Source organism: Gobius niger, assembly GCF_951799975.1.
Source record: "Gobius niger genome assembly, chromosome: 12".
NCBI lineage: Eukaryota > Metazoa > Chordata > Actinopteri > Gobiiformes > Gobiidae > Gobius > Gobius niger.
In genome coordinates, this window is record NC_136863.1 from 13,435,558 (window position 1) to 13,455,155 (window position 19,598).

The window sequence follows — 19,598 nt, forward strand, 5'->3', positions numbered from 1 at the left end:
TTTGCACCTCCGCCACACACACAAATGTCCATCTGCACTTCTGCCCAGCACTGTGGGATAACATGATTGTTAAGTGATGTACAGTGCCCGTAGGCCAAAGGAGCTAAAATGATTACGTGTGGACCCTTGGCCATGCACTGCCACCACAGCAACCTCACAACGATGGAGAAAAAAGCCAAACAGTCCCAGTGTGACGGTTGTGATGAGGCACAAGTGAAATACTAAAGAGCACGCAGTGGCCCGGGGCCAGAGCTAATGTCCGACGAATATGAGCAAAGACAGCCTTGTACTGTGCCTTTGACAATGTTCTGCTCGGAAACCACACACAGATTATGACTGAAGCAAATTTGATCGACCTTTCCAAAGTGAGAGATAATAGAGACAACGCAACAGGTACCAAGCTGACATTTTAACCATAAACTACAGAAATTATCTCCTTATTATTGTGTCTTTTATGTACAGATACATGTTATCTTAAAAACGACTTTCTCTAAAATAAAAAATGTTTGCATTACTGAAAACAACAGGGAAACACTTGTACAAAGCCCAAACTTGTTGCTACAGCTGTATTTATGCAGTGTATTCATACAGGAACTGTCTTTAAAAACAGAAAGAAAGTAATCAGGTTTTTAACAGCCAGTAGAGCTACACAGTGATACTTAAAAGCTCTCCCTAAACGTTAGACAAAGGAACACTGCTACAAAAAGGGCATATTCTTGAGTGAGGCCTGTGCTTGTCAACGTATAGTATTTAAACTCTCAAATTACCATAAACTAAAGTTTTCAGATCCTCACAGAAGTACCTTGTCCTTCAGCTGACTCATCTGTGGTCTTTATTACTCATGCAGGTATCCTGTCCACCTTTTGTTTGAAATGTTGCACTTGAGAAGTGCCACTTATCCCTCTGTGTTTATCCAATTCAATCTCCTTTTCTGGAAGTGTCAGTCGTGTCCACAAATGACACCAGGATGATAATTATTACAATTATGTATTGATTCAGCTAGGCTGTTGAGGCATTGTGAGTGTCAGCTTTCTCCACTGTAATTGTGGGACTTCAGACGGCCTAATTGTAGCTAATGTGACCAGCTGGGCTACTATACATACATGCACGATCGCCACAACAATGCCATCACCTTTGTTTGGCCTCCTGCTGATGGATAGAGCGGTCACACCAATGTAACAATAATGTCAATCCAGAATGTGCTGTAATATACTGTAGTGTAGACACAATCAGATCTAAAAATGAGCTAAAAACACCATTAATTATTCACGCATCATGCAATAGTATACAGAATCTCATTGTAGAAAAGGTTAAATCATCGGCTGGACTGGATTTTGGTAAAGTTGAGGACGTTTGCTCCTAGTCACAGAAGCTTCTTAGCTCTTTCGGTCCTAAAAGACCTCTCCTCTGAACAGAGTGACATTTGTGGCTGATGATGACTGTGATCTGCCAAAGTACCAGTTAAGCCCAGTTAAGAGTGGCAGTCTGTGTCATTTGACAGTGCTGATGAGCCGACGCTCACAAACTGAGCATGCTCAGTGGAGCTCTGCTCTACAGCTGTGTGCCCATTAGCAGAGCTGTCTCTGTAGCGCCTGAAATAGACAGTCCCATTCATAATTTCAGCTTAGGCACAAAACCTTTTGCAAATACAATTAAATGTGATCACTTTATGATTAGAGTGCACTGATTGAATGGCTTCAAATTGAGCATTACGTGGGCCTTCAAAAAGTGAATTGCTCTTGTTAAATGTCACGCTTTGGAACATGGTGGCTGGATAAGTACAGTAACATTTTTTTAATCGCTGACAGCTGTCATAATGTTTGTTTTTGCTGTGATCTGTATGGTCAGGGCAGCAGCAATAGAGCAGTGGTTTTGGTGATGTTCCCTTGACTCCATTTCCCACTCCAATCATGGTGGCTGATTGTGACAGGAAGGGCAGTTGGTGTAAACATTTGCCGAATCGCCATGCTACTGGTAAAAAGAGGGCACAGCCAATGGAATAAAAAGTCTTGGGCAAATGTATATGGCTCCTAAATACAAAATAAATAAATTGTCACATTTACATTCGGTCCAATCGCTCAACTGAAGACACCATCTCCACTGCGCTTCATACAGCCCTCACTCACCTTGAAACAAAGGACTCCTACGTTAGAATGCAGTTTTTAGACTTTAGCTCAGCATTCAACACTATAATCCCACAGCAGCTAATACACAAACTGCTCCGCCTGGGGGTCAACACATCACTGTGCAACTGGCTGCTGGACTTTCTGACGGGGAGTACATGTCTGCGGCAAGTCCTCCACAACCATCACACTGAACACGGGGGCTCCCCAAGGCTGTGTGCTGAGCCCCCTCCTGTTCACTCTGCTGACCCATGACTGCACTTCAAAGTACGACTCAAACCTCTTCATCAAGTTTGCAGATGACACAACAGTCTCATCAGCAACAGAGACGAGTCAAACTACAGGAGTGAGGTGAGAAGTCTGACCATGTGGTGCACACAGAACAATCTCTCTCTAAATGTGGAGACGACAAAAGAGATTGTTGTGGACTCTCGGAGAGTGCGGTACCTGCATGCTCCTCTAACAATCAACAGTGCTGCAGTGGAGAGGGTGACCAGCACTAGGTTCCTGGGTGTGCACATCACAGAGAAGCTCTCCTGGACCATACACACTACATCACTGGTCAAGAAACATAATCAGCGTCTCTACTTTGTCCGCAAGCTGAGAAGAACCAGAGTCCAAGCCTCCTCTACGTGCAACGTCTACAGAGGGACCATAGAGAGCATTCTGACCAGCTGCATCACTGTGGTACGGTGCCAGCACTGCTTCCTGCCCACAAAGCCTCCAGAATCACCTGGGACCCTACGCACCCATCACACAGTCTCTTCAAGGTAATGCCTTCAGGGAGGAGACGAGCCAGGTCCAGTCGACTGAAGAACAGTTTCATACACCAGGCAATCAGGAAGCTGAACTCCCTCCCTTCCCTGCCCTCCCTGTGCTTCCAGCCCTTATTCCCCAGACCTCGCTCCAGAACAAGGACGAGAGAATGAACCATTTCAATTCATTGTGAAATTAATTGACAAATAAAATCTTTTAATCTTATACAGCACCTTTCTACCTGCTTTAGGCACTCAAAGCGCTCCGATACGGGTGAAGTGTCTTGCCCAAGGACACAATGACAGTGTGCACCTGCAGGATGCAGACCTGACCCTCTGGTCACAAGACGCTCTACTCTCTGTGCTACCGTCGCCCATCGCCGCTTAGTCTCAAGTTGATATTTTCCATCGGTCTGAAATATGAAGTATAAAATCTATACATATCTTGTGTATGCAAAAACACTTTATTTGAGAAAATAAATAGCTCACCCTCAATACCTCACAACCATTTTAACCTGTTAAAATAAACAGGAAGCGTGGTGTAGAGGTCAGAAGAGCCATGTGTCCCCTCACAGCAAAATCACAGGCTGCAGCGTCTCTATATTAGATTTACCTTTCCTTAACGGCCAATGAACCAGTGAACAGCCTGAGGCATGGAGCCTCAGCTCTGATCACCAGGACCTCAGATAAACTCAACTAGTGAGTCCACCAACTGCTCACACTCAGACATAATATACACAATTAGTGACAGTTGAGTTTTCTGACAGCTACTGTGCGTTTGACCTTGATGGTTCCTTTCCTTTTTTGTATAACGGACCCGTTGGGACCTTTCATTTGTCGTCCAACTACACCATACCTGGAGGATGATTTCAGTTATTTGGAAAGTGACCAATTAGATCTACATTTTATTCGTAAAAATGCAATGTTTTGAGTCCAAATAAAGCTCAAATACTTAAATAAAATGACAAAATGCCCTTTTCATTTTTTCATTCCAAGTACCCCCTATTAAGTGCTTGCGTACGCCCAGAGGTCCCCATACCCCTGGTTGGGAAACCCTGATAGGGGAATTAAGGAAAGATACTATTAAAACCAGACTTTATACATTAAATACAATAAAACACAAGTATTCCTTTAATTACTGTTTCTATAGGTGACAAACCTAAAATTAAAATATCCTCAATGTGAACGGGCTCATCTCTTCTCAGCGCTGACTCACCAGCTCATCTCCAAAGACATGTTGCTCCTCTGATTTTGCAGCAACCCAGTGCAGAAATACCATTGTTCATGAATTATCAGTATTTTGCGACAGTTTTGATACTCATTTGACGTATAGCAACATATAACCTGGAGTATTACATTTGCGGCTTTAAGTATATTGTTGAAATGATGCCTCTACAATCATATTTATTAATATCTTTAACATGGTGATGATATGTAACTTTCTTAACAATGGACGTGTTCATTTTATATGGTATTGTGATACAAGAGCTTAGGTGAAAGTTTCAATTCAAAGCAGACGCGCGAGACAATACAATGCACTTTTAATGCTACCATGTCCTTCTCAGAACATCCTTAAATGTCAAAAGGGAATTAATGCAGTTTGGTTGGATGTTTTGATGCTAAAATCATAGAAGGCAACACCCATTTACATTCATCCTTTGCTCAGTTGTCACTTTGCATGTTTGGGTTGACGGCAGATTTGATAAATTGTTTGTGCCTAAAAGGTTTATCTGTTGTGGCAGAATAAAAAAGACATTGCTTATTGATGCAGATGAAAGTAAATGGCACTAAAGTGTTGCCGCCGGACAAATATCAGATGGATCGATGTCTGAGAGAAGTCTGCACACCTGACCGCTCGCCGTGCCGGGCTGAGTTCCGCTTGTCATTATCACCTCTCCGCCCAAAACCCCCACCAAAAAAAAGAAAACGCAGCTGTGTCCGTGGGTCGCATGTGCCGCCGCCTTGTTTTTTGATTGCATTTCTCCAGTCAGTGAATGGCCCATGTCTGATTATGGTGGACTGATAGGAGGAGAGCGACTTAATAGACAACAGAGCATGCAGGCTCATAGACGCCGGCCTCCACTCTTGAACATATCAATACAGCAATCTGGGAGTTTGGACAAATCATTCACAACACCAATACTCTCCGGGATGAGGTGAGCCGCTGAGATGTGCTCAATCACCAACAAAGACGAGCGAAGCAGACCTGCCGCCATTGTCTATTACCAGCATTCTGCATGTTTGTATGCCGTTCACACATATTAAAGGAACTATTGATTCATACTTACCCTAATTGGACTGTGGCAAAAACAGGTCCACTTTTTTTCAATCTTTAGCAAAAAGTCAATATTATGAAAATGTCACAGCAACTGCATTTTTAAAGGCTGATCATGTTGACCATATATTTCTTCTCATGGTCACAAGGCAAAAAATGATCAAGTGAAGTGACCAATCAACCATAAATAAGTTGAACTAACATATTGTTTGTTTGTTTATTCTGTGTCTTTCTGCTGATGTTGATTAAAAAAAACTGTTGTAACAAACTGGTGCAGGAATAGACTCTAAAGAGATGTATAAGTTAAAGTGAAAAGGTAAGCAGCTGCTGACCGATGCTTTTGACCCTCAGAGCATTGAGCCCTGGAATCACCTGTCTACAGTCAACGGGGTCTTATAGTTCAAATGATATTGTTGCACAAGCGCTCTCTGCTTTTATTTTGTAAAGTTCAAGGGAAAAATAAGATAGAGACTGTTAAATGCTTCTTTAAAAAAATAACATACAACCAAAGTCAATATTTCATTTGCTGCGTTTTGTCAAATCAATTAATTGTTTTTAATACATTTTTTCTTTAATGTTTTTTTTTAATTTATTTTTTAATCCTATATAACTTCAAACTTTCAATTGCTTTTGCTGAATTAAATCACGTTTAATTTCTGGGTGTCATTATGGATGGGAATTTGAGTGGAAAGCGCTCTTGTTAATTTAATAAATCATTTGGTGTCATAAGAAAGTTAAGTCATCAGGTTAACTCTAAATGTTTGCTAACACTATGCTATAGTCCAATCTACCCCTCTTTGTCATGTCGTGTGGGCAAGCACTTTTCCAGCTACTAAAAAAGTGCTTTGAAGGAATTGCAACCCATTATATGAAGCAAATACCATCTAATGTATTTGTCAAACTTAATATTCTTGAAATGTATTGTTTAAATGTTTACAGAATTCAACTGAATCAGACCAGAGCACTTTAGTTTTGACTTTATAACTTACACTTAGCAAAAATCAGTTACATCTAGAGCACAATTTCTTTTGAGATACAGAGGCTGCAAGTTGTGGAGTCAATTTTCCAATCGTGCAAACGGCACATCACTTTCTTTTAAAAGAAAAACATTTGATTTTTGTTTTTTTCTATAGGCTATATATTATTTTCACTCAAGACTGTTGATGTTTTGGTGGAGGCGTAATTAAGAGCCCATTTGGGTTTTCTGCCTCTTCCTGCTCTTGTATTATTGTATTGTTTGCTATTATATGCAAAGCTAATGAATAAATAAATAAATAAATATATAACAGAGGCTGACACAGTAACTGTGAGTCCTCAAAAATCTGACAGGAATGTATCTACAAATATCTGTTGATGCAGCCCAAACACAGCAAACCGAACAGCACAGGAGCCAGGTGCCTGTCAGACTCAGCACCCACTCAGTGCCAGGACAATATGGGCAATAATATTGGACTGTGAAGGGCCAGAAACTGCCCATCACAGCAGCAGGTGTTGTATTGTCTGGGAGGTCAATAAGCTGTCAGGGGTTTTAAGATGTTTCACATGGTGAAAACCCACCTGGGCATGAGGAAACACACAGACCCCCAAAGGTCTGGGAATTAAATTGAGCCCACGAAGTGGTTCTTTATTATCTCTTCCGGTCAGCTGAAATGCTATCTGCATTACCGTCAACAACATTTCTTATATAACTAATGCATCACTGCAGTTTCTACAATGCCTGTGCTTCCAAACACAGTGTTGTTCAGACTGAACAGTCCTTGGAGGACACATGGTTTATGGTTTGGACTGTGCAGGCTTGGCCATGGCTAAGCCCGAATTTGAATTGTAAGCATTGTTGCGCTGTTTCATACTCCTGAGTCTGTTGCAGCAGAGGCTTCACAGAATCTCGTCTGACTTAAGTTCATATTGGACACTAAATTCAATAACTTAAACAAATGATTCAACAAGGCATAGTTGCACCTCTGTTGTATTTCTCAAAATCATCTTGGGGACCACAGGTTCTATGAGGGCCATGGCTGCCGGCTTGTTTTGTTGTTTGTTTTGGTGGTCGCACTGCTATTTAATCGGATGTGATGAGATTCGGAAGGTAGCGAGGCACAAGAATCATCAGATGAGGGAGCTTATTCCTACACCTAGGATTGATTTATCCAGAGACCACGCAGTCTCTCTGGTGGCCTTTCATTGGCAGAGTTATAGACATAAACAGGTGATGAAATAATAGGAATAGTTGGAGGATTAAAAAAACATAAATCACAATATTTACGTATATGGGCTAAATATTCCACCTAAATTCTGCTCAGCTTTTTGGAACAATCTTGGACTTTTGACGTTTGAAATGACCCTAGATATTAATATCACTCAAATATATATAATAATTTCTATTATTATGATGATTATTATTGTGATGATTCTTATTGTTATTATTATAATTATTATTATATGATACACTGATTTGGCTTCTGTTGCTATGCTGTCATATCATCTGTAAAAAATAACATAAGCTGTATTAATTCCAAAAATAGCTATTACTGAATGTTACCAAATTGTGCACAATGACATTTGAATTGCTCTGTGAGTAGAAGCTGCTGCTAAATGTCAGTAGGGCCTAGTTGACAGGCACATGCAGTCCCAATAGCCTAAGGTCTTCTGCGATCACTTCCTCTCAAAGATACTGGCTGGAAATTGACCGAGCTTCAAACAGATCTACACACATTTTGAAGTGTTTGTATTTATGTAGGTGCATAGGCCTATTGAGATGCAGTCACGTGGCTGTTGATATAGAAATTACCAAAACTCCCAGTAATTTTGACTGTGCTTTTGAGAGCAGTTGTAACAAGTGAATTTCTCCATTGTGAGATCAGTCAAGTTCTATCTTATCTTATGTGTTAGATGGTCCTCGTGACAATCTTATTAGGCTGTTATAATCAACCCATGCTGCAACAATTTTAGTGGTTAGCTTTCCTTTAACTATTTCAGTGGCGACACTTTATCAATATTGGATGATTTTCAAAACGTCTGAGATCTAAGTTGCAAATATCCAGTTGCTGTAAGATCAAAAAGATCAAATTGGCCCTCGACAATTTGGCGCCCTAGAAAGGGTTGGGCAAGATTTTGTACTTTTGGGGAAAAGCGCTAAATAAATAAAGAACACCAAGACAAATAGGTTATAATGTTACTAATCTGAACAAGCTTATTTTGTAACTATTGCAACAGTGGAGAAACTGAGAAAGCAGAAGAAAACACTGGCCTTATGTAGCCCTCTTGTGGTTGGTTTGTAGCCTACTATAATAATTACCACTTCTACTATTGCTGCTGCTGCTACTAGTTGCTACTACTGATACCGACTGATACCAATAATATAGGCTAATTAAAGTCAAAGTTCGTTGTAAATGTAATGACAGTTGATATCACATTGATCACAGCTCTTCAAATTTACGCTTTTTTTCATGAATATTGTATACATACGACACATTAAAAAAACAGAGATACACTTAAAGTAAACAGGCACAGCACCATGTAAAAGTTTTTTATTTTTATTTATTTATTTGTTTTTATTTATTTTTTATTCAAATACAAACAAAAAAAGGTACAGCGTAAAGACCTCACTATGTTCAGTGCACATAATAAAGAAAAAAAATATAGAACATGGGGCAGGTTATATAAAAAATAATAATAATAATAAAAAAATGTAAAGGGGCATTTCATTCTATAAGATTGTCTATAAAAGAAGCCAGTTTTTCTGCATTTTGGGTGTTGATCAATAATAGAGATTTATAAAAAAGTTTCAGCTCATTCCTCCAATGAGTGATGTTAGGTTTTGTCTTGAAAAAACGACATTTATGTATATAATGTTTGCTTAACAAAATAATAATATTAAGACCAAAATTATTATGATTATTGCGAAAAATACCATATTTCATATCATTAATTGTTAGGTTGATAATCTGAGTTCCTTTAGAGACAATCCATTGTTGAAGGTCCAGCCAAAACCTTTGGACAACTTCACACAAACAAAAAAGATGATCTAAATCTTCTGGTTCACTTTCACAAAAGCTACAGTTTCCTACATCCATTTTAAATCTCTGTTTTAAAAAACTACTAGTTGGATAAGCACCATGTAAAAGTAAAAATAAAATCGGTAGCTTGCTCGGTGTAACATTATAACTATAGACCGTGAACGCAGCATCGTTTTCTGACCAATCGCCGTGGTCGATGTTGAAACGCATGTGCCGCTCGCGCGTGTGGGTAGGAGCACAGAGCAGCGTGAGCTTAGCAAGTAACCACAATTTAGCTCACTTTGAGGTAAGCTCGCTCAAACCGCACGTGATCGCAGAGTTACTATAAACAACAGGACGTAATGTTTGTTGTAAACGTACCGGGAGGTTGTTCTGCTTGCTGTCAGACCACTTTCAGCGTCGGTTATTGAGCAGATCGTTCGGTGGCTAAAGCTAATGTTAGCATTGTGAAATGCATGCTAACATAAACGACTGTGTGATTTCTACACTGTTGTCCATATTTGAGCAATTTTTTGAGTACTTTGGCATTTGGCAACATAAATTGTTCATGACGGCCACAATGCTGCGTATGTAGACTTTAAATCTAGTAAATAACGTAAGTTGTAGCATTGTTCGCGGTGTGTTTGTGAGGCGAGTCTGTCGATCATCAGTTGCAGCCCTAACCTTGTCACGCCTTTGTTCCCCGGAAAGAAATAATGTATTACGTTAATATTTGTGTCCACCACCATCCCATATTGTTTTAATGAATGTGTTACAGTTAAAGTTGTGGCTGTCATAGCTTTGCCTGTGTGTCTTTTAGCCATAATCAGTCCTTGCGTCATCGGCCTGCGCAGGCATAATACTAGCAGTTGTTCAAGTTAGGTCAAGCTGCCACTTGTCTGTTTTACGACAATCTGCTCCTTAGAAGTGAATTGTGTTGGTGTGACAGGAATAATGTCCTAAACATGAAATGTTCAAACAAATTATTGTATTTTTTTATTAACAGAGGAAACTGAGATTCAATTATGGACACCAGTAAAGGTAAAGCTCAACACTACGAGCTCAACTTGAGACGTTTGTTACATGTTTCCTGAATCAATTGTGGAAATCTATACTTTTTTGCAGGTAAAGGGGATCTAGGAGTTCAAAATCTCAGCGGTCCTGGGGATAAACCTATCCATTGTCAGGACTTGGAAAGGTATTTATGCGTTGAGTGGTGCATGGTTTTATTACAATCTGTAAGACGTTTTAGTAACTTTTATTTTGCTGTCTTAAAACCATTGACTTAATCTGGATTATTTTACTTATAGCATTATATTTTAGTTATGTCATTGTTTTTGTGTTTAATAGCATGCTTCCCAAAGCAGTCAAGAGGAGAGTCCATGCTTTGAAAAGGCTTCAGGAGCAGTGTGCCAATATAGAGGCTAAGTTTTATGAAGAGGTCCATGAGCTAGAGAGGAAATATTCTACTCTTTATCAACCATTGTTTGACAAGGTAATTGAACTATATTATTTCAATCTGTTGGCATACACATGCGTTTAGTTAGAAGTACAGCTTACTGCAAACAATCAATCAGGATTTAAAACCGTATATATTATGTTAAACCTACATTAATGCCATTTGCACTGTGAAATTATTATATGCTTCTGATCTGAGATCAGTGAGCGTACATTCATCGTGCTAAAATAAAAACCACCACAACGAGTTGTCGTCTGGTCATTTGTCAGTCGGTGCTATTTCCAGTGAGTGAGTGACATTCTTAGTTTCAGTGAAGACTGGCAGCTGTAATCCTGCTGCACCTGTCTCCACAGTGTGTACACTTAGCATCGGTGTCACAAATAGTTCACATTGCACTTACGGGTTCAGACACTTGCTCTAATGAACAAATATTTCATTTTACTATTCTCACTTTATTGCTATGTTTGGTCTTGCAGAGACGAGACATTGTCACAGGAACAGTTGAGCCCACAGACGAAGAGTGTGAGTGGCAGAGTGACGGAGATGAGGAGGAGGAACTAGCTGTAAGTAGTACAGCTAAGTGAATAAAGTAGTGTCGTTTTCATTATGTTATAGAATCCATTTAGAAAAACATTTATTTTGTGACTATCAATCTTCAGGAGGAAGTTAAGGAAAAAGCTACTATTGAAGAAGCAAAGAAAGAAGAAACTATGCCGCAGGAAGACCCAAAAGGCATCCCCGAATTCTGGCTTACAATTTTTAAAAGTGTGGACATGCTCAGTGACATGTTACAGGTATTGTATGGAATAAAATTAATATTTTTGCACAGCTGTCTGTACATTTTAACAGCAGCAAATGTTTGACTTCGAACTTAATGCCCTATAGGAACATGATGAACCCATCCTTAAACATCTGAGAGATATTCAAGTCAAGTTTTCAGAGCCAGGACAGCCAATGGTTTGTACATCCTGCTGTGACTTTTTGCTAGTTTTGCAGCCTACGGTAGATTTAATGCCCTTGTCTTCTTCAGAGTTTTACATTAGAGTTTCACTTCGAACAAAATGGTTACTTCAACAATGCAGTTCTAACTAAAGTCTATAAGATGAAATCAGAACCTGATGCCACAGATCCATTCTCATTTGAGGGCCCTGAGATTATTGACTGTGAAGGGTAAGAAAATCTGTTCATACATTGGTTTTAACATTTGTGAATGTATGAAGTCATTCATGTTTGTCTTTAGTTGTCAGATAGACTGGCACAAAGGAAAAGATGTCACAGTGAAAACTATCAAGAAAAAGCAGAAGCATAAAGGTCGTGGCACAGTCCGCACTGTTACCAAACAAGTTCCTAATGACTCTTTCTTCAACTTTTTTAACCCAGTCAAAGGTGAGTCAACTCCACACTTCCTTTATCCTTTTGTTTTGCTTCAATGTAACTTTAATACTATGGTTTAGGGCTGTGTTCAACCAAAGAAATTCTTAGGTGTTGGTAGTAGGGATGGGAATCAAGAACCGGTTCTTCATATAGAACCGTTTTTACTTGAGCCAGTCTTCAGAGAATTAACGAGGCCTCTCTTATTGATGCTGCTTTGCACTGCTGCCTCTCTTTACTCTTGTGCAGCTACTACGCACAAAGAACCAAAACAATGAGCACGTGCAGCTTCCTGTGCTTGTGCACGCGTCGCACGACATCATTCAGAGGCGATGGCGCCGAGAAATGAAATTTTACCTCTGCGCTTCATCGCCAGCACTGGCAGTCACATGTTGAATTAGTTGAACGAGCATTTAGAGAAAGGAGTGTAATAAACATTTCAGCTTTAAATCTTGTTTATTTAGTAAGCATTTTACAATAGCTTTTCAAAAGGCTTTGTATGAAAAGATGTTGCCAAAATAGCTGTCTGTTTAAATAAAAATTCCAAGAAGCACATATGTATTATATAACTTATTTATTTGGAAGAGAAATTATAATTGATATTGATATAAATGAAAACTTATCAATTCCCATCCCTAGTTATGAGCATTTGCCACTGCTGTTTTGACTTAACGTGTAAGTAAATGACAGAATGGATTTACCCTATAGACCAGGGGTGGCCAACACGCGGCTCTCAGAGTGCGGCTCTTTTAATGATTGGATATGTTTAATACAATGCGGCTCTTTGCAAAATAATTGGTAAATATTTCCCATAAACTAACAGTCTTTGACCAAAAATCCAACCATCATCCTACAGACCCTGTTTCCATCTCTACACACATGAATGAGAGTCTGTATGTCCCTCCTTTTCGAGGCGGCGTGTAAAAGGAGCCCGTGCAGCCTCACTCTAAGCAGGATGTAGGTTGAACAACAGTCAGGCAGATCGTGGCACTAGGATCGGCTTCTATGCTTTTCAGGTTTCTGATCAGCCTACTCTCTATTTGATGTAATTTGGCTTCATATTTACAGAAAAAGATCAAAATTAGGAAATCGAAAAAAGCAGAGCTCTTTTGAAGCGTATGTTTGTTTTGTTTGTATACTTTATTGTCCCCGTAGGGAAATTTGTCCTCTGCATTTAACCCATCCTTCGATGCCACTGGGGCAACCCGTAAGGAGCAGTGGTCGACGGCCGTGCCGCGCCCGGGGACCCATCTCCATGATTGTGGAGCCAGGCTGATGGTCAGAATCACCTGGCTGGAGGATTCACCTATTGCACATGTTTTTAGTGGTAGGGGAAACCGGAGTACCCGGAGGAAACCTACGCAGACACGGGGAGAACATGCAAACTCCACACAGAAAGGCCCTGTCCTGGTGGGAATCGAACCCGGGACCTTCTAGCTGTGAAGCGGAGGCGCTAACCGCTGCGCTACCGTGCCGCTACCGTGCCGTATGATGCAAAGCGCGACATCATAACGCGGAAATACGCAAAGTCATTGACTTTTCTTTCACATGTGACAGTAACTGTAACAAATGCAACATAAAACAGACTCTCAGACGTCCTCCAGAGGCTCCTGATTAAAGTTTATGAACTTTGTGCAGCCTTGAGTGCGTTCTCTGCACAGTCCAGTCAGGACGAAGCTGCAGGCACAGAGCGCACAGGCCAGGGACGAATCAGAGAAGGGGGCTCAGTGGGCAGGGCCCCACATACAAACACACCCCAGCATTAAAAAAAAAGAAAAAAATCTAATTCTGTCTCAGTCAGAGCAGAACAGCATAAAATTTCAGTTAATATACATGTATTTCAATCTTGGTGAGGAGTAAAACCATTAAATCTAACACAATTATTGAACAAAAAAAAGAAAAAGGCATAAAGTTATAGTTTACTGTGATTAAATAAAACGGTCACATTCTATTTAATCACAATAAACTACCGCCGGATCTCGCTAATGGTCGGTGCCTTTGTGGCTCTTCACAGGATTAAGGTTGAAAATTTTGACTCTTGGTCTCTGACTAGTTGGCCACCCCTGCTATAGACCCTTTCGCTGCTTATATCATCAGTGACATCAGCTGGAGGCAGGAAGTGATCAAGAGAAATCAGATTAAATTAAAACTAGCGATTTATAAGTGTAAAACTACAACTAAAAAATGTGGTCCTGTTGTGGCTTAAGGTGCAAGAACAACAGGAATGACATTTGAGACGATAAAATAAGGTTTATCTGATGTTTCCAACAACAGTTAGACATTTGTTTATCATTACTATGACAACTACAACAATGGAAATAGATAGGAATCTAGCTGCCCGCCTCCTGCTAAGCCTGGAATGTTTACAAACAATTAAAGGGTCTATAAAAGGATACGTTCAAAATCCAACTAAACACTTTATTGTTCCTGCTTCTTCTGTAACGTCACATTTCTGAGCCAGGGCGGTTCATTATGCAGTCTTGAAAACCTTCCATTCTTACCCTAAGACGTGTCTTTAAAATCATGCTTGTAAATGACAGTAAACATGAGTAAACAAAAATCATCTTGTCAATTTGGATACTTAGTTTATGGCCTTTGAACAGCAGGTGGTGCTAGAAGTCCAGTTATCAGCTGCAGCGAATCAAATAAGGCAGTGTTTTTCAACCTTTTTTGAGCCTTTTTGAAAAGCCTTATTGAAAAAAATCACACACCACCAGCAGAAAGTGTTAAAGAAAATGTAGCTTTGTTGCCTATATTCACAATATAAAGTCGTTCTCATCAAAGTGTCTTGAACAGGAACACCATATAGTCTCGCCAGCCACAATGCCACTGTCACACCTGTCACATCCATGCATCACTAATTCTCTCGTCTCAAAGAAATGAGCTCCCAGCGCCTGCGGCCACTTACTGATATAGGAGATTATTGCATGGTTACTCTGCCGATCACTTGACAGCACAGAGACTTAACAACGGCAAATTTTGGGGGGATAATAATTAGTTTGTTTTAAAATAATGTATTTTTTGACCAACTAGGTGAAATTGGATGTTTTCCCAAGGCACAGGAGACAATATCTCACGGTACACTAATGTCCCGCGGCACAGTGGTTGAAAAACACTGAACTAAGGACATGGTCTTTAAACTGGCTGTAACATTACACAGCACACAATTAGTGACAGCACATTAAACACATTTTGAGAGAAGAAATAAATCTCTTTACCTGAATGTATGTTAAAATGAAGTAACATTGTTTGAATAACTACTACGTAATTTTGTTTTTTTTACCCTTTATGAGACGGCAACACTGTTGTAACCGAGTAACTGTATGTTTGATTAATCTCATCAATTATTACAAGTACTTGGCACAAATATCAATCCAAAATCTTGTGTAAACTGCTGCTGGTTTTTCCGGTATAGCCATTTTCCGCTGTCAAACATGTCTGAGCGTATTCCAGCTCTGAGTAGCTGACCGGTGACTTGTGTAATATTATAATAGTAGCTCGTTGGAAAGTGTTTCAATCGCTGCCATTGTCATCTGTCAATAGTTTGTTTGTGTTGGCATTCTAGTGTAACTAAAAAACTAATTGTTGTAACTGTGTTCTCCACAGCTTCACCAGATGAAGAGGTGGGTACATTTACTTGTTTTACCTTTTTGGACCACATTCCCAAGAGAGCATTTACCAGTGTAATGTTTTGCCCTTTGTAGGAGGACGACTCTGAGTTCACCTTAGCCACTTTAGCTACAGACTTTGAGATTGGCCATTTCTTCCGCGAGCGAATAGTTCCAAGAGCTGTGCTGTACTTCACAGGAGAGGCTCTGGAAGACGACGAAAGTGTGAGTGACTTAAATTTCACTTGAACCTGCCATCAATGAGCCGCAGTACCTGTTGACCTTTTGTTTGTATTCAATGCAGTTTGAAGAGGAGGACATGGAAGAGGGGGATGAAGAGGTGGGTGAAGGAGACACATTCTTATGTAGCAAAAAAAGCAGTTCAAGAAAATAGCCATATTCACCAACTATTCAGATATTGCTATGACTATACAGCAAATCTTCACCCTCTATGTCAACTTTCTGAATGGCTTTTCCTCGTTAGGAGCAAGATGAGGAAGGCGACGAAGATGATGACGGTGACTTCGATCCCAAGGTCTGTGAGCCCTTCTTTGATCATGCTAGTACAAGATTGTTTTTCTGTGCTTTGTCTGTGTGTATCACTCAATCACAGGCCTGGAAATCACAATCCGATCAGTGCAAAATTGTGCTTCTCTCGCATTGTTTCTTGCTAACTTTCGTTGCTAGATTGAAAGTAGGTCAACTCCTTCATTATGAACTTGGCTACTAGGTTTTGTCCTTTACGTAATGCATATGAGCTGATTTTTAACCTTATAATCGGGCTGCAGAATATACTGCTATAATATTGATATTCACATATAGCCATATCGCAAAGCTGTGAAATTATTTAATTATTTTGTTGCATTCATTTTCCGCCTTTTTAAGCACACAGGAAACTTTGCAAGTTTACCACCAGTCAGCCAAAACCTGTTTTTTTTTGGTGTGTTTTTTTTTAAAGGGGGCGTTTCACTCTTTGAGCTTTTGAGCAGGTTTTAACAAAGTTCACTTATCAAAAACTTCATCTTGTCATTCCTTACTTCACTGTTTTAATTACTCCAATCTTTATTTCTTGGATTTTGTTGCATGATATTTAGAATCTGGAAGGGTCCTCGGTATTTTCATAAACCATCAATGCACATGTTTTGAGCCATTCTGTACTTTACTGCACCATTGATTTATTAGCATTCACTTGGCAAAATGTAGTGTCTTGTATCACGCTTGTTAATTCTCCTTTCTGCCAGTAGAGATCATTCCCCTACACACATCAATTTTAACTGTAAACGCTCCATACTGAGGTTCCTAAAAATCAAAGTATGAAGGTTAACAACATGCAAATGTTATGCTAACACCAGCTTAAGTTGCGCTTATAGCGGCTAAATGCTAACATTGACAAAATCCCCTTGTAGAACAGTGTGAAATATTAAATCTGCATGACCTGCATGTTAATAGTGAGGGCTGACCTCAGCAGCCAGAGGTCGGTGTCAAAACTTATACCTGGTCAGATCAGTTTGGCACTGGCCTTAGCAGTTGAACAGCTGTGTAGTGTCTGCCAGTGGAAAAGCCCCTTAAGTGAACCATTGAATTATGTGTTTTATTTAAAATTCTGATGCAAATTTACTCTACAAAAGTCTTTGACGTGTATTGAATTCTTTGTATTTCCCTCTTTTTTTGTATTGATTAAACTCCTTTTTGTTTGTTTCTCTCTCTCCTGGGTTCCCTTCCATTACAGGCATAATTCAAACCATTTTCATCCCATGCATTTCTAGGTAAGGGCAAAAACATTATCAGTGCCCTGTAAACACAAACGTTGCCGTCTTTGGCCATTGGTGTGGCTGCATCTTTCTCTACAGCCTTCTTTCCTGTAGTCTGCTGTAGGACCTTCCACTCACATCTCTGGTAGATTCTTCTCTCTGTATCTGTTACTTTTTTCTGATGGCTTCACAGGTGTCTTAACACAGTCCCTTTGATGCACACACAAGCCTGCTGTCGGATAACTTTTTGTACTCTTGGCTTGCTTTCCTCCTAATTTTCTCCTAGTTTCCCGCTAATTCAAATGTCTTTAGTACTTGCATTGCACTTAATTATAATGTCCTGTGCTCGCTCCCCACAGAAAGAACAGCCCCAGCCTGCCGAATGCAAACAGCAGTAACCTTCTCAGCGGACATGGAGACTGCTCCTTCTCAACTACTTACAGCAAGTCATCCTAGTGCAGGTCCCCTCTTACGACACGTGAATTGAATGAAAACTATAGAAGGCAAAGAACTGCATTTTTACTGTATGCATGACTTAGTCTTGCATCCATCTCCCACATTTACCGCATTTATTTGGCTTTGTTTAAACATAAAGTGGAAATGGTTAAAGCCTAGTTCAAACTCGGCACTTTGTGAAGCTGGAGAAGGAAAGCTACTGTCAAGACCCTCAGCATCACCTGTGTGTATGAAAGAAAAGGATACAGTTCAGACATAAATCAGTTACTCAGGGTTTTATTGCAAACAAAAAGCATTAATCTACCAGAAGTCTACTGAATCTTTGAAACTTGGGTTGTATGTTTTGTTTTTGTGTATCCTTTTCTTATAGTGTCTTAAAAAGGCAAACATCAGTTATAGTTTAATTTTCAGTGTTCCTTGTACGTTCGTTGGACTATTTATTGTGCTGTTTGAAGCAGCGCTATACTGAAAACTGCACATACAGGCTCATTATTTGCTCAGATTTAGTTTGGGCTTAGCATGTGAACAAGCATCTGCCAAGTTGTGTTGTTTTATCAGAATGCATTTCACATGTCATCATTTCTGCGGAGGGGGTCTTGGCTGACAAGCAATTAACCCGAACCACTTGGACACCCGGAGTATGTATGTGTACAAAGACAACTGCTCGCCATACGATACAGTTAACCTGACATTTTGATTTTGCCAAAAACATGCTTTTGTCATAGAATGTATCAATGTCAGTTTCTCAGAAAATGCACTTAAAAGTGGTAAACTATCAAGTCCTTTAGTCATAGCAGTAATTTGTGGAAATTTACCTTTTTAAACTATTTCCTCAATTCTCTCGCGGGTGTAAAGCTGTACTTATGACCGTGAGGGAATGACTGGAGTGCCACCGATCATCAGCCTCATAGACGTATGGTGTAATCAATGCTATTTTTAATGCCAAAAACATCCTTTATTTTTGCCAATTCATCTAGGAACTTCATAGATAAGTTTGAAAGCTGATGTTTCTGTCCTTGTTCCTTATTATTGTCAATACTGTATAATTCAGTGGAATGTCAATGGGAAGACAAGAATTTGCCAATGTATTTTTTACTACACTGGGTGTTGCTTAAATACTTTTTGCCTGGACACTGGTTATCAATAACAATCACACTGATGTAACGCCCACAGGTTTTTAAATATTAATATGGATTGTATATCGTCTTGATGGACAGATCCTACAGCCACGGCCAAACATTAAAAACCGTGTGCTAGCAATGGCCTTAACTGGTTCTCCTCAATTTGTTACTTGCGCAATATTTCTTTCTAATTTGTACAGAGTTAAAGGTATTCTATTAAAGTAAGTTGTGCAACATGGAAATTTTGTTGTGTTGTATTTTTTTCAAATATTTGGAGATTCAAGACTTTGATTTTATTGTTTTGGTAAGCTATTATTTGAGAGTTGTTGATTGCTGCGATCTGCCTCCTTAAACATGTCTGTCATTGCCTGTTGTCTGCCTGCACAGCTTCAAGCACAGGGGCACAAGTGGAATCTGTCTTGCAGATAGAAAGCCTGTGCTGTTTCACTCTGGGTGACAGATAAAGGCCGAGCGCAAGTTTCTGAAGGAGGATGGCGTCAGTGTCTCTGTGGCAACCCAGGTTTCTCTGCAGAATGTTTCATCGACAGATGCTATCCTTCACTGCCATCTCATACACTAACCCCAACACAAGCATATTCAGCATTTAAGACCAGAGCAAGGTTGCCAAGTGGGTTTTAGCTACTTAAATGATAGGAGCAGTACTATCAAAGGTTCAATGCAAAG

The 19,598-nt window shown here is 39.8% G+C and overlaps 1 protein-coding gene across 2 annotated transcripts; it reads left to right on the forward strand.

The window, feature by feature from the left end:
• Nucleotides 1–9,354: 9,354 nt before the first annotated feature.
• Nucleotides 9,355–19,150, forward strand: nap1l4a (nucleosome assembly protein 1-like 4a). Of its 2 annotated transcripts, none has more exons than XM_079568205.1 (14): nucleotides 9,355–9,455; nucleotides 10,155–10,189; nucleotides 10,274–10,346; nucleotides 10,499–10,643; nucleotides 11,084–11,170; nucleotides 11,267–11,401; nucleotides 11,493–11,564; nucleotides 11,638–11,777; nucleotides 11,848–11,993; nucleotides 15,585–15,601; nucleotides 15,683–15,811; nucleotides 15,891–15,926; nucleotides 16,071–16,121; nucleotides 17,697–19,150. In XM_079568205.1, exons 2-14 carry the CDS (start codon nucleotides 10,174–10,176, stop codon nucleotides 17,733–17,735), a joined length of 1,086 nt encoding a protein of 361 aa, XP_079424331.1. In that variant the 5' UTR covers nucleotides 9,355–9,455; nucleotides 10,155–10,173; the 3' UTR covers nucleotides 17,736–19,150. The 2 variants fall into 2 exon arrangements, with proteins under 2 accessions (XP_079424331.1, XP_079424332.1); XM_079568206.1 differs by lacking the exon at nucleotides 17,697–19,150 and adding an exon at nucleotides 17,316–17,352.
• The last annotated feature ends 448 nt before the right edge of the window (nucleotides 19,151–19,598 follow it).